At 38.8% G+C, this 14,681-nt stretch overlaps 1 protein-coding gene across 4 annotated transcripts in view; it reads left to right on the top strand.

Annotated features, from left to right (window-relative positions):
* TGFBR3 (transforming growth factor beta receptor 3) overlaps positions 1-14,681 on the top strand; it is a 130,263-nt gene that overhangs the window by 93,827 nt on the left and 21,755 nt on the right. For 3 of the 4 annotated variants that reach the window (XM_074832471.1, XM_074832470.1, XM_074832472.1), the window contains exons 6-10: positions 3,985-4,153; positions 6,470-6,617; positions 11,258-11,447; positions 12,650-12,975; positions 13,653-13,802. In XM_074832471.1, the coding sequence (XP_074688572.1) occupies positions 3,985-4,153; positions 6,470-6,617; positions 11,258-11,447; positions 12,650-12,975; positions 13,653-13,802 (983 nt within the window). The remainder of the gene's footprint in view (positions 1-3,984; positions 4,154-6,469; positions 6,618-11,257; positions 11,448-12,649; positions 12,976-13,652; positions 13,803-14,681) is intronic. The other variant, XM_074832473.1, reaches the window with a different exon arrangement.

Genomic DNA, 14,681 nt, shown 5'->3' with positions numbered 1-14,681 from the left:
GCAGGCAACCAAAATAGACAGTTTCTACAAACTAGCTCAGCTGTAGCCATATTCGATTTTTGATTTAAATTCTTGGCAGAAGAATGAATATGTGTGTATGTGTGGGGGTTATGCATGTGTTCAGGGGTGGGGAGAGGGTCAGTTCTTGAACTGCAGCAGTCATGCGAGGAGTTCTATGGAAACCACGTGGTACGTGGACCTGGTCTGCTTCTCTGAAGAGTGAATGATGGAATCGCTGGATTCCACAAACCACAGTGCATGCTGATGGACATTTCAGGCTTTTCATACAAAACTCACACTCCTCAAGTGCTTTAGTCAAGTACCGTCAGCTGCCAGTCTGTGAATCACAGCTAGTATTACTCATAATCTATAGGTGGTCATATGAAATAGTTCCTTGCTACTTGACCGATACAGAACTAATGGCAGTATTCATGTAATTGTCTACATTTGAGCTTCACTCAAGTTAGAAATATCTGAAACTGAAAGATGCAACATTTCAGAAGTGGAGGCTGTAGCTGAATACAGCAAATTGCAAGCCAGAGGACAAAAAGATCTGAAGAAGGGTGATCTTTCATAGATCTTTCAAACTGCTTCTGATACCATGGGTCTCCGAAATCATTTTTGAAGGTGCAAAAGAAAGGCAGCTGAGCAAGCTAGTGAACTGGGTCAGGGCCAAGTGCATCTGAATCATGTTGATTCAAAAGAGGGGCTGATCAGATACTTCAGGGATGGTGAGCACAGTGAGAACTTATAGGGACCAGAATGAGGGTTTGGACGAAGGGGGCACAAAAAGTGGGGTTCTTGTTCTTGCTTTGATTTGTATAGTGAAGGACATGGCCATGTGATTGCTGTGATAATTGCTGTCAGATTCTAGAAAGTGGGACTGTTTATGGTGAAAGTGATCTTAGTACATGTTTTTCAGCAGAAGTCAGTTTACTTTCTCATGCTTCAATAAGATACGACTCTACAAGTCAGGAAGACTTATCAGTTAGCTAAATGTTGCCTAACACATCCAGTACCACCAGTGGAAATCCAGGGCAGATGTGCTAGCCTGGAGGGAGCCTAATTTCAATGCATTTCTTAGCTAAATAAGAAAAAAAATAGTCAGCTATAACAATAACTACACTGGAAAATGTACAGGCTGTTTACAGATGGTAACACTGTGCTCCTGTCCTTGCAGAAGCTGAAGCTTCAGTCCTGACTCTGAGTTTGTAGCCTGTACACACTAGTGCACGTATCAGGCACACCGTACTTGGTTTAATACTTGTAGATGATTGCGTTGTGTCAGGCTTTAGCTGTGTGTCGTGCTGGGGGTGAGTACCACTGAAAGTTTCCACCCTCCCTCCAGAGACCTCTGCAGCCCCTTCCCTGCTCCTGTTTATACCCTGCTGTTAAAAGTCAGTTGAGGTTCTGATCTCTGTCATGCTAAGGGCTAGTAAACTGCAAAATACACACAAAAAAGCGCCACTATGAGAGTGGCTGAAGAAAATCCCAAACACCTTGCTTATCCTTAGCTCAGACTTTGAAAGGCAAGCTCTGCCTGGATGGGATTTTTACTGCTGAATCAAACTGCTGCTGCCCAGGGTGCCTGTTTTGGAGAGTGACACCTGATTAACGGTGCTCATTTTCATAAAAACCTCCTCATGATTTTAAGCTGGGATACTCAACAGTTATCCAATTTAGCCAAGAACCTGCGGATGGCACCTAATTTGTGCAGAACAGAGCAGATGGTGTCTGTCCTCATCTGTAAAATGGAGGTGCTGTCCGCAGAAACTACAGATCCCAGTGTGCAATCCAGCATCTTCATCCGAGCAGCCTGGCACATGCTGAAGGAGAAGGCGGCTGCCGGCTGCTGCGTGTGGCTCTGCTGCCTGCCTTCTCACTCCTGGGGCAAGCAGGGCCCCACAACAGCCGGGCATTCTGGCCAGAGACCCTCTGCGGAGGGCATTGCAAGTGAACCTCATGTCTGATTCCATACTGGGAGCCTGTGGAGATTAGAGAGGCACAGGGTCCATAAATTGACTGTTTGCTGGCTGGTTTAGTAGGGTTTTTAATTGATTGCAGACACCTGCAGTCCCTTTCCAAAGTAAGTAGACAGCCCTGAAACTAAAAAAGAAAAGAAGTGGGGTGACTAAAGAAAGATGAAGTGGATCCCCTTTTCTTTTGTGTTCCAGTCCAGATCTTGGTAACTAGTATGGATGAGAGTAAATATGTTTTGCTAAAGTAAGGGAGTAAACGTGTATGTCAAGTAGCCAGTGACAGAGTTAAAATTTGCTACAGAGAAAAGCGTGCTATCGAGCGGAGGCCCAGGCTGGGGAGCCTCTGCACTGGTGGTGGCAAGAGCAGCGGTTTTTGAGAGCTCCAGAGACATTTAATGGCAGTGCCAGGAGCAGGAACCAAGTTCTTTGCAATGGCAAACAATAGCACGTGTGGTAATTATCCACAAACTACTGAGGCTGCTATTTTATGGCTTGAATTGTGTTGTGTGGCAGCTGAGAAGCAAATACTTAGTATCTGTGTGTGTGTGTATATATAAATTCAAGCTCAGCACAGACCATTTGGGATCATTTTCCATTCTGTGCTGTTGTGGGAGGAGCTGGCAGAACTGCAGCTGCATTCAAGGCTAATCTGGCAGGGCACATACCAGATGTTAGAGGAGTGCTTTGCTTGGGCAGTATGAATAGCTACAGCCTCATACAGCTTTCATAGATTCTGTAGGGAAGACAGCAAGGTTAATATTCAAAGACTACTTTGTGTAAGATCAGGAGAAGAAACTCCCCTAATTGTTTCTGCAGTGGCCAGGGTCACAGGAGTCTCTGGTCTCCCTGCAAAGTTGTGTACCGCCCAGAAATGTGCTTTAGGGGTGACATTTCAGCTCTAATTTAGGGAGCAAATGCTAACAGTGGTCTCAGCTCAGCTTTTAAGAGTTCATCCGCAGTTTTGCATTCATAATGCATTATATTTGATTTTTTTTTTCTTTTTTTATCTTGCTACTGACCTTAATAGGAAAGCCTTCTTTGTAAAGTAAAGGTCAAAGAGCCAGCCATTTGGAATTATATTCTTACAGGACTTTGTGTCTTTGAACACGATAACTAGTTCTTCTGTGTATTATAACAATTCATATGTAAAGTTATCTCAGAAATACAAAGTATTTCTATTTTTCAGTGGAAATACTGCTTCTTGGGGTACAGCAATGTAGGCTGTGCATGAGAACTTCATACCAAGTGACTATTTTTTATATTTTGTATTGTACCCTAGTTAATGCTTGTGATCAGGTGGGCAGTTAAAACCAAAAGAAACACTAAATATCTACTCTAGAATTTCTTCATTTCAGTTATGGATATTATGGTCAGACTTCCTTAATAGCAACAACCGATTTCAACCTTTTCTTGCTATATTTGATTTTCCATGCACAAGAGAACTACAATATTTCTAGACAACACTGACTCTGCCTACACAATATATAGGAAAATATATTGAGTAAGGAAATGGAAAATACTGTCTGAGATCTTTTAAATAGGGTAAATTTATCATAACAAGAATAAAACATTTTCTAAAGGGAGAAGGAATTAATCACAAAAGTTTTCTATGAGTTAATTTCAAAAGAAATAAATATTTTTTTAAAGCTGCAAGGAACAAAATAAATGTATTTTATTCATTTTGAAAAATGCTCACATATTTTGCTTCAGTATTGGTTTTAGATTTCTCTTTGTATTTTCTTTAATATTTAATCTGTAAATAGAAAATGTTCAGTTTAGAAGTATATACTTTGCACCAGATATGTGCTGTGTTGTTGCAAGTGATCTTCCTTTTAATATTATGTTTATTTGTCATAAGTGCTTGTGATAGATAATATATCTTTTAGCCTAAAAACCTTTGTCATAAAATATAGTGCCTCGCTGAAGTAGATGCAGTACAGACATGCATGTAAGCTGATATCTATGTGTAAAGGTGCATATACTTGCTTTTTTTTTCCCCCTCCAGATCAAGTTTTTCCTCCCTCGTGCAACATAGAAAAGAATTTTCTCTCTCTAAATTACCTTGCGGGATACCTACAACCAAAAACAGCAGAGGGGTGCCTTATGTCTAGCTTAGTCCAAGAAAGAGAAGTTCATATCATTGAACTAATCACTCCAAATTCCAATCCATACAGGTAAAGTATCATCTAAATAGAGTCAATTTGTTTGAAATCACAGCTAAAGATTTCACCTGCCTTTTGAAAATTAACTCAAAGTAGCTATTTCATCCTTACAAGAAGAGCTTGGACCTTAGTATTTTGCCTTAAATAGAAATTAGTTCTTCAGTATGTAAAGATTTTGAATAATGCTTCACAATCCCAGGATTTTTCTGGACAAGACTGCAAAACACAGTTTTTATGGACTGTATCCTGCCCCCCTTCTTGCTCAATCAATCAAATATTTCCAAGAATAAGGTGCATAAGGGAATATGAATTAGGGCAGCATCTGACAGACAGGATTTAAGATGGGACCACTGTATAAGGAGTTGAGAGAGGTTAAAAGTAATCTTGACCTGTCACAGGTAGGGATGACTGACAGCAAGGCATAGGGCAGTGGCTCCCAAGCAGTGGTCCAGAGGTCACAGGTGATCTGCAGTCCATGATAATAGTTCCACAGTTGGTCTGAAGAATTGTAACAGTATTTTCTGTCAAGTTTCCAGTTGAGTTTAAGAGATAGTTTGATAATTGCAAGAAATGTTAAGGGTTGACTGTGGTCCACTGACCAAAAAAGTTTATAACTAGTGGTTAGGAAAAATTACTTAACTCTCTGCACAGTTATGAGGATTATCTAAATTGTCAAAGGTACCTTTGGGAGGTAAGACATTTAAAACATTCATCCTTCGCTGGTCTCTTCTAGGTGTTAGTGGGAGCACGTGAATGAGGTTTGCTTCAGGTAGTCATACCTGGAAAAGCTCTTCATAAGTGCTGAGTATGCCTGCTAGAAGAGAAATTTGTTATGAAACTTAGATGATTCTCCTTTTTGCAAGAAGAAAAGTACAATTCCATCAGAGATAAGGTAGAATTAAAATCCTGTCTGCATATTGCAGACACTGGATATCCAGCATTGTCCAGCTGTGCTCCTCATGCAGTTACATTTGAGTGCATCCCATCCTTAGTGAGGAAATCACATGGGGAGATAGAGGTGGGAGGAGGGGTCTTTGCAAGAAGGGTATTTATCTCATTGCAAGATGGTGAACTCAGAGCCTACCAACCTTGGGAGAGTAAGAAAGTGCTGAGATGTAGTGGAAGTGGAGTAGGTAAGCCCAAATGATCTGCCTCTGTGTGGTGTGAGTTGCAGCCCCATCCTGAACAGAGCTGTTCTTTACCATCACCATCATTGTAAGTCCCTTGCATTGTCACACAATGACAGCCCTGTCTCCCAGCCCTCTGGGCTTTTGGCTTTGGCTGATAGTATGATAGGAATCTGTTTTTCAGATGATAACACTGCAAAATGTTTAAATGTTTTGTTGTTAAAAGTAATAAGACAAACTCCTCCTGCTTTATTTTTAGTTTTATGTATTATCCACAGCTATCTTTACATTTCATATCCTCAAAGAAACATAGAGAAGCTGAGCTGGGCACCTGTAAAACTGCAGGAGGTGAAGTGAAGTTCCCTAGATACTAAGTCTCGGAGCGTAATATTAGTTGAAACCTATTACTTCGGGATGAGCACGTTCTTGTGACATATGGCCCCATAAGACAATGTGGAAGTAAAGGTTTTTCTGTTGAATTAATAGTTTGCATGACAAGATGTTATTGATGGGTACAAACCCATTTGCTCTACTTACTTTACCAAGGTCTTGAAAATCTGGATAGTGTTCATCTATTTTCCAGCAAGCAATAGGCTGGACATCTGTTTTCTTTTCTTTTTAAAGTAAGTATATATCCAGAAGTATTGGAAACTGAATACACAGCTTAATTCCTCAACACATGCAAGATTCTAAGCAAAGTAATTTCCACAATTTAACTGCCTAGGCAGAGACACTCCCCAATATAGTATTTGTGCATATTTTTGGTATTAACCTGCTTAATTTGTCTTTTTGCTTTCTTAAGGTATTATTTTGAGTTTTAATACAGTTATAGCCAGAGGAAACTGAAACATCTATATTTAGGCACTGTCACAGTGAAATATGAAAACTTTATTTACTTTATAAAGTAAACTGCTGGTCATATAACTAACCTGCTCTAAATAATAGCTGAAATGAGTGACACACTTGTAAACAAGAGACAAAACTATTATTTGTCTAAAAAGTATTTGTTTCTATTGTTATGCAAAATCATTTAAGCATATGTGGAATAACAATGTGTTTTGCACATGTTGTGTTGCCTGGGATAATCTCCAGCATTTTAATCAGCTGGCCAGACAGTGGAAACATGATGGATTGGAAGAAGGCTGATAGCTGAAAATTTCTGGCATACTGGTCTAACTTTCTCTCTATTTTCCACATACAGTGCTTTCCAGGTGGATATAATCGTTGACATTAAACCATCTCAACCAGGCGCCAAACTTGTCAGAGACGTCATACTTATCCTCAAGTGTAAAAAGTCTGTCAATTGGGTTATCAAGTCGCATGATGTCCAGGGAAAGCTGGAAGTGATTGTAAGTTAAGGCACCTTTATTTTTTGAAAGATACCATACTGCAACAGTATAGAATCCATTTAAATATGATATAGTGCTAGACCATATTGATTTTTCACTGCTTTCTCTTAGTTGCTTTCTTTAATTATTACTGCATTTCAGGGAGTAAATACAGAAACTATAACTTTTTTTCCCATTAACTTTTAATATATGGGCTATTAAACTGACCAGCACATCACAGAAACCAGGTGGCTAGTGCAAGGATTTAAGATCTACGTCTTTTGTCTTCTGTTGAAGTACCCTAAACACAGAGTTGGATGTTCATCTCCCTTTTTGCTGTTGCTTTGGTGAGTTGGATCTACAGGTTCATCTCAGAAGTTGGAAAGATGCCTGTGAGTGTAGAATGGATACTCCTAGATACACGGCACACACTCACATCCCTTTAGAAGTGGAAACTTTTTTACTTCTTCCACTTGTGGTTGTAGTATTCTCTAGCCCTCTTCCCTGCCAGTACTTCTGTCCCCAGAAAGTGTTTGGTCAAATTGACCTCACCTCTCCTCAGACCACAAATAATAAGTTTTTAAAAAATTAAAACTAGGATCTCTAAAGCTAAACGTCTGCAACTATACTTACGCATAATTGGAGGTTCTGATTCAGAATGATTTTTGGTGCAGACTTTGTGGCTCAACACCATTTCTACTAAGAAAATGTGTTTTCCCTTGCTCTGAAATAAATAAATAAATAAAATTGGACTGATCTTGCAGTCTATAAATGTGTGGCCTATTTCTGTCTTAAGTGATCATTTAGGAGCACATTGTACAGTTGAGCTCAGTGTTTGCTCAGGACCACCCAGTGGCCTCCTGATTAACAGTTTTGCAGTAATTCAAATACATTTTCAAACTCCAGCTATCCGTAAGTATAAGAATTTTACTTTGTTTAGTAGCTTTCTCCTTTTAATGTGTGCAAGGGCAATTCTGACAGGTTCCAAAGGCTGCTTGATCTAAATCTTCTAAGAGGACAGATTGGTAGGCAGGATTTCATGCTAGATTTTGGGAGTGAGGGAAATAAAAGGAAATAAGTTATAGTGTTGCTCAGAAAATTGAATGGAAAAATTAACTAGGATGGATGATGAAATTCCCTTTTGATCCCTGACACATCTTTATCCTACAGAGAGGAAAGGATGTTCTGGTCATTCTGTAGGTCCTAAATAATCAGCCCTTAAAGAGAAAGGTCAAAGTTAGTTGCCCAGGATTACCACACATGTAAGTAGAAGGACAAAAAACAATGCTTGACTTGAAAGTTTCATTCTGGGTTATTACATAAAATTCACCAGTGTATACTGGGTCTACTTTCACAGGATAGAGAATTGTACATTAGTTTACTCATGCTTGGAGACAGCCAAAGTGCCATATTTCATATCCATGAAGCTACCTCTTTATGAATGATGAATTTTCAGGGAAAGGAATTCTAGAGAATTTTAAAATGTCTAAAGTGCTGCACTTGAGTATAGAAAAGCAAGACTGCTATTCTTTCTTTTAAAAGTTCTTCTTTATTAATTGTTGGAAGTATAAGTAAAAAGTATAAGTGAAAATTCTTTCTGTAATGAGTGGCAGAAGTTAACATTTTATTTAGATTAACAAAAAGAGAAAGGAATACTATATATGGAAATGTCAGTATATAAAAGTCTTTGTATATTTATATTAGGATTTGGGAGTAACTGTTTGCTATACTGCTTCATTTATATAGATGCTTCATTTTCTGAATGTTTGTTTGTTCTCCTTTTATTTAGAGGGCGGGTGTAGGAGAGAACTAAACACCCCTATGTCATTAAAAAGCCTGTACATCCAGTATTTAGGCTCTGCTCGTGTCTCTATTAAACTGAAGTCCTTTCCAAGCCCAAATTTAGACAATGCATAAAAACATTACTAAACAATTAGGTAATGTTTCACAATGTTCTTTTTATTAGTTGAAGCGGTTCCATGCACTTCAATTTTCCTAACTTCTTGCCCTCAGTACAAATCAGAATTGTCTTCAGGGCATTGGCAAACCAAGAGGGAAAGGTTAGTGCTAAGCTGTCTCAAACCCAGGACTGTCAGTTATTAAGGTCTAAGTTCATAGACAAAAAATGAAAAAGACTTTTCAGGTCATCTAGCACATCTCCCAGCTTGCTGTTTTTCTTGAAGCTCTAAAAGAGTATGGACACAAAACTTAAGTAAAATGGGAATAGTTTAGGTAAAGTAATTAATTGCCCATAACGTATGTGCACTGTTTTCCTCCCAACCTGTGTTTAACTCCTGTTTGTAGTCAGTCCTTACGTCAAACCCTGTGCAGTGCTTCTGTGCTTGTGGACTACGTGCCGCTCACATTGCTTCCTTTGGATTTGGTGTCCGTTTACAAAGCTGTGGGTTGCACTGTGGACAAGGAAGCGAAATTGCAGAAAGAAAATAAGTGTGTTGAGGGGTGAAGAGTGAGAGAGGGGAAATGCGCAGAACAAACCTGTGAGGGTTTCAGAAGCTTGGAGGGACTGTTCTTTACATGAGAACAACTGCTCACCACTTTCTGAAATGGTGTCTCTCTGTTTTGAGTAGGTTAGTAGGTGGCTCTGAATACCTGGTTTCATACACTGCATGTGAAGGTGTTGGCAGGGCAAGTGAAGGAAGGTATGTCTATTCCTGCAAGCCCTTGTGCTTGGTTTTGTTTCATTGAGGAGATGCAGGGCTGAACGTTTACAGGCTCAGCCTGGAGTGGAGAGGTATAAACAAGCCCTGGAAATGGTCATATGCCAGCTAGAACAGTAAAATTCTGAGATAATATTTGTTCAGCTGTCTCCTTATGACAAAAAATAAAAGGAAGGCAGAGAGGGAGATCCAGCAAAGTTGGGGTAACATAATAATTCCAACTAGTCAAAGCTGTGTGGTAGTATGAAAATGTGTGGTAAATCATGTCCAGATTTGTAGCTGTTGAAGAATAAAAGATTATTTGATCCAAAACAGTAGTAATGCACTAAAATTAGGATACCTATTGCTTCCTTTTTGTTTCTTATCTTCAGTGGCCTTTGCTGGTCATTGATAACTGTACTGGTAACAGTATCCTCAAACCAGACACTGCACCTAAAATTACCTTTAAATTTCAATTATGAAGCTGTGAGTGTTTAAAGGGTGCAGAAACTATGCTGTTCCATCAGGACTCTCTATGAGCTTTATTCACTTTGTTCAGAAGCTCCATTTCTGAGGTCAGGTAGAGAAGTGCAACTGAGCTCTGTGATGCCAGGTAGCAGGTCCATACAACCATGGTCTAAAAGTGTTCTGGGCAAGAGATCAGTGCAGTCAATCTTTTGATGTTCTAGGGTGAAAGAGAATTAAGATTTGTTCACATTGAGGAATCCAATGGGGATTTACAAAAATGTAGCCTATATGATGGAGAAGGTAATCAGGCATGAAAATGAAAGTGTTTGTTGTAGAGCATTCAATGGTATCATCTGCATATAGGAAGTGCAAGTCATTCACATTGAAGAATTGTTAAAAAGTGGGTCATTGTGCCTTTCCTGCTGTGTGTATGTCCAGCTTGTTCTCTAGTTGTTGATGTGATGTTATAGTGATAGTAATGTTGTGAATGTAAAAATATATATGTATTTAGCTTTGTGTGAATACATGTTAAAGTTTAAGATGCCAAGCACTTAAAAGCAAGTTAAAGTGTAATACCAGTGTATATTTTCTAACTACCCCTCTAAGAGCTAGAGATGCTTGTTATATTCCTTTAACTTGCACATTTGGACAAGAAAATTTGAAGTTTTGCAAAAGGTTTACAGGAAAACAAAAGCTAACTGACTCTGAGTCATCTGTGTTCCATGGCCAACTTTGATGAGCTGTTATTTGTAATTATATAATAATAAAAGTAAGAGGTCAGCAAGTGCATTTATGAGTTTGCTGTATCAATGTATTTCTGTAAAACTTATATTGTTAATTAAATTTTATTTATGTGTGGAAAGTATGTGTTGTCTTTTAAGTAGTTTGGCCTTGCATAAACGTGTGCGCTCTCATTTTTCTCTTGATTAAGCATTTAATTCAGTCCTGTTTAACATACTCAACATTTTGCAGGAGGCACACAACATTTCTAGTATGAAGCTCATTCAGAGAGTCACAGAGTATCCTCAGTGCCAGCTGACTTTAAAGCATTAGCTGGTACCAGCTCTACTTCATGAGCATGCTATGTTTTGCCTTTTTCAGTAATGCTCATTTGAGCAAAGGTTTTCCCATTATGTAGCTTAAGTAATGCTCTAATCAAGAAATGAAGGGGACATTTGAAAAATCAGTTGTCATCTTGAGTTGACTTCAGAAGTAATTTCAGCTCAGTTTCGAAGAAAACATGGCATTATACAAATGGCTGTAAATATGTATTTCTCCTTTAGGGATTAACAGTTTCTGACTACCTTGATTTATTGTACTCCAGGCAGTAGCTAGGAGGAAGGGGGGGCTTTTCTCCATGTGTGCAGCAGCTCTGTGCCTAAGATGGCAGAGTTTGGTTTATTTCCCAGGTGCTCTCAGATTGCTGTTATTTAATAGAGTAAAAACAGAGTAAAAAACATGTTCATTCAGTGTCACTATTCCATTTTAAGTATCATTAAATGGTAAATCATGAAACAAGTTTTCCTTTGTTTGCAGACATCAAATAGTATTGGCTTTGGAAAGGAAACGGAACGATCCATGACTATGAGTAAATTAATAATACCTGATATTCCCTCATCACATGAGAGTTTGATCAAGTGGGCTTATGAGCATAACTATAGTCCAGTTACGTCCTACACAAAAGCCCCTGTTGCTAACAGATTTCATCTGCAACTGGAAGATACAGGTAAGCTTGAAGATGGACTTTTATCATATAGAAAAAATATATCTTGTATTTCCAAGAATATGATGATTTGATAGGTGCTTTCTCAGTTTTGAAGCTTTGTTGTTGAGGGTTGCAGTACTTCAACTGCTCATCATCAAGAATGCTGGTAATCTATGAATGCTGGTTAAAAAAAAATCTGTGGCTTTTTTATTAGAAAAGGCCAGGCAAATTGTGTTATTTCCTGAAATGTTGGTGGAATTAAATGGTTGTAATTTATCCAACTCACAAGCCATTATAGCTGACCGTGCTCAGTGTTCACTGAAATGGACTTCAGCAACTGGGTATCTTGTTAGTTAATAAATCCAGCTTTGATTTTTTTTTTTTTCTCAAAAGTATGAGCATAGTGTTTCCTTGAGAAAATTAAATAAATTTTTAAATTGTTTACAGACAAAACTGGCTTACCAAAAAAATCTGAGCAAATGGAATAAATACAGCTGTTAAAAATAATAAATCAGTTATTTGGCCAAAGTCACAACTGATGTAAAGATATCCAGGTCCCCTGAAGCAAGTGGAATTGTATCTGCTTTTACACCAATTCTAAATTTCAATCACTAAAAAATATTGTTCAGCTGTTTTGATAAAACTTATGTTCACATTACTTTTATCAATTGCACTCTCATTTCTGTCCTGAGCAGCTGCATATATAAGACAGTAGATAGTGTTCTCATTTACTCAGTATAAAGTTAACTCTTGTTTAGCTTCACTCTGATTATGTAAGTAGTTCCACAACAGTGGAGTGACTGAATTTGTGATGGAGCAGGTAGTGAAAGAATTTCACCCAATGATTTGCACTTAAGCTATTTCAGCAGTGCTAAAATAGTGTATTTGCTGAATGTGATGTTTCTTTTACCTCTGTGGCTGCCTTTTGCATATAATAGGCCCACTCCTCAAAGTTTATTTTCAGCTCTTAGTGAGGCAGATTTCTAGCAGGGATTAAATATACCAAGATTAGATGCCTCAGTAACAACTAAATCCTTAGTGGAGGAATTGTGGCTAGTTACCTGAAAAGTACAAAGACGCTGCTTTGGATGCGCTTCAAGAGCTTCCTTTCTGGATAATATTTTTTTTTGTATGAAAATGAGTAGTTCTGGATACTTCTAGGAAAAATATCTAATAACCTAATGTTCTTTTTTTCCCCTCCTTTTTTTTTTTTTTTTCCTTAGAAGAGATGAATGATGAAGAAGACCATTCGCTTCCTCCGGAGCTGACAGAATTGCTGGGTGCTAACCCACTACCTGCCCCAAAGAATCCTGCATTAAGTGATGGCCTGACTTTTCCTTTTCACATCAACAGAGGAAGACATGACACAGTGGGAGAAGGACTCTTCCCATCCAGGGACTCAGTGGATACATTAATAAATCATGACTTTGAGCATTCCCTCTCAAAACATCAAGAACCTGAAGAGGTTCAGGGCAGTGCTGATGTGGCCCTGTCAATAAAGTGTGATGACAAAGTCATGACAGTAGCTGTAGAAAAAGACTCTCTGCAGGTTGGTGTGATCTCTTGTTCTCAAATTTGGGCAGGCTTTTTTGGGTAGACCATTTTATTTGTATTTTGATTGAAAAAATAAACATTCTAAGATCTACAGCCATCACCACCTAACTGCCCAAGCAATAGTTTGATGAGGAAACTATACTGTAGATATTCTTTGCCATAACTCAGGGTCATGTTTCCTTTTCCCAACAGTCCAGTAGTTTGTAGAGGGATTTCTGATTAAAGCTTTGCAGGGTTGGTTCTGTCAAAAAATTACTGTACTCAAACATCAGTCTGAGTTTTTAATCTCCAAAGTACAAAGAAGCTGCTTTTGATAGCTGTATGGGACCTGAAAAGATCTCTCTTTACCATCTACCAGCTGACAGGTTGCTTGTGTCCATTTGTATTGTGGAAAAGAGCCTGATACAGACAGCATTTTTAGCTCATTTCAGACCAGAGTCAGCATTATTAATCAGCAGATTAATAATGAACCTGTTGTTTTCTTTGTTCCATGTTACATTTATTCCCTGTCTTCCCACGTATAACAGTGTTTTGAGAGTGACCTTCCCTGGATGTCAGTACAATGAACTTCACTTCCTTGTATCCGCAGTCATGAACAGTATTCTGAGCTGTACTTTAAGCAAGAGCCTAACACAATTGTGTTTCAGCACTTACAAAGCATCTTTGTTTCAGGCTAGTGGCTACACAAGGACAGAACTCTCGCTGCTGGATCACTCTTGCAAAGCCAGGATGAATGGTACCCATTTCATTTTGGAGTCTTTGCTGAACAAATGTGGGACTCGGACAGCATATATCTTGAACAAGATTGTTTATTTTAACTCTGTGAGTATTTTACAAAGAGGAGGCACATTCTGCACTGCACATCATAGTGGTACAAGGAAGCCATTGTAGTTAGCTTTAGTCTTAGCAAAAAGGAGGCATCCTGATCTTTTCCTGTCTAGCTCAAACCTGGTTGCAGCTACAGTCCCTGTATTCAAGGAGGTATGAAGACTGCACATTCAGTGCGCTCCTGTGGTCAGATAGTATCCTAAAGCAAAAAGGAGGAATTGGAGTTAAATACTTTTACAAAACTGCATGTCTGCGCTTTGGGGACCATCTGTACCAGCCTCAGAGAAGTTGCACCAGCTTTCCCTATGCAGCTTTGATATACCCATGCATGAATAGTACTACATAGCTGTAAGGAGGAATAGGAATGAAGTTCTGTGATTGCACAAAGCGATACCATTTGATTCATATGCTGAATTATTTTAAGTGAAATTTTTTCTTCCAAAACTGTGTGTGAAAAAGGCTTTCAAAATGTGAGGAAAAGACATTATCTGTGCATGCTTCTCTCATAATTTGGATTCATATTTGCTATCAGTTGATGTACATGATGAAGGGACTCTTGAGTACTTGTATATGAGTGATGATGCTAAGGAGCCCAGTTAGGTTCTAAGCGGCTGCTCCCAGACTGGCTCAGTTTATGAGCTTGAGTACAGTGCAGCTAATCTGGATTGGAAAGTAATGACACGTTTATTTTGCTGAGCTTTCCAGTACATAGAAGTAACCTTGGCAAATGATGGAAAGCTTGTGGTCCAATCCAAACACAGCTAAGGCAATCTGATCTGACCTTGCCTGGTTAAAACTGTTCTATGCTGGCAAGTCTGTAGCACCTAACTTTAGAAACAGGCCCAAACCAAAACGGTGGATAGAAACATCTCC

The sequence above is a fragment of the Strix aluco genome, chromosome 8, assembly GCF_031877795.1.
Source record: "Strix aluco isolate bStrAlu1 chromosome 8, bStrAlu1.hap1, whole genome shotgun sequence".
Lineage (NCBI taxonomy): Eukaryota > Metazoa > Chordata > Aves > Strigiformes > Strigidae > Strix > Strix aluco.
The sequence above is the reverse complement of the archived record's forward strand: the minus strand, read 5'-3'. Positions and strand labels throughout refer to the sequence as shown.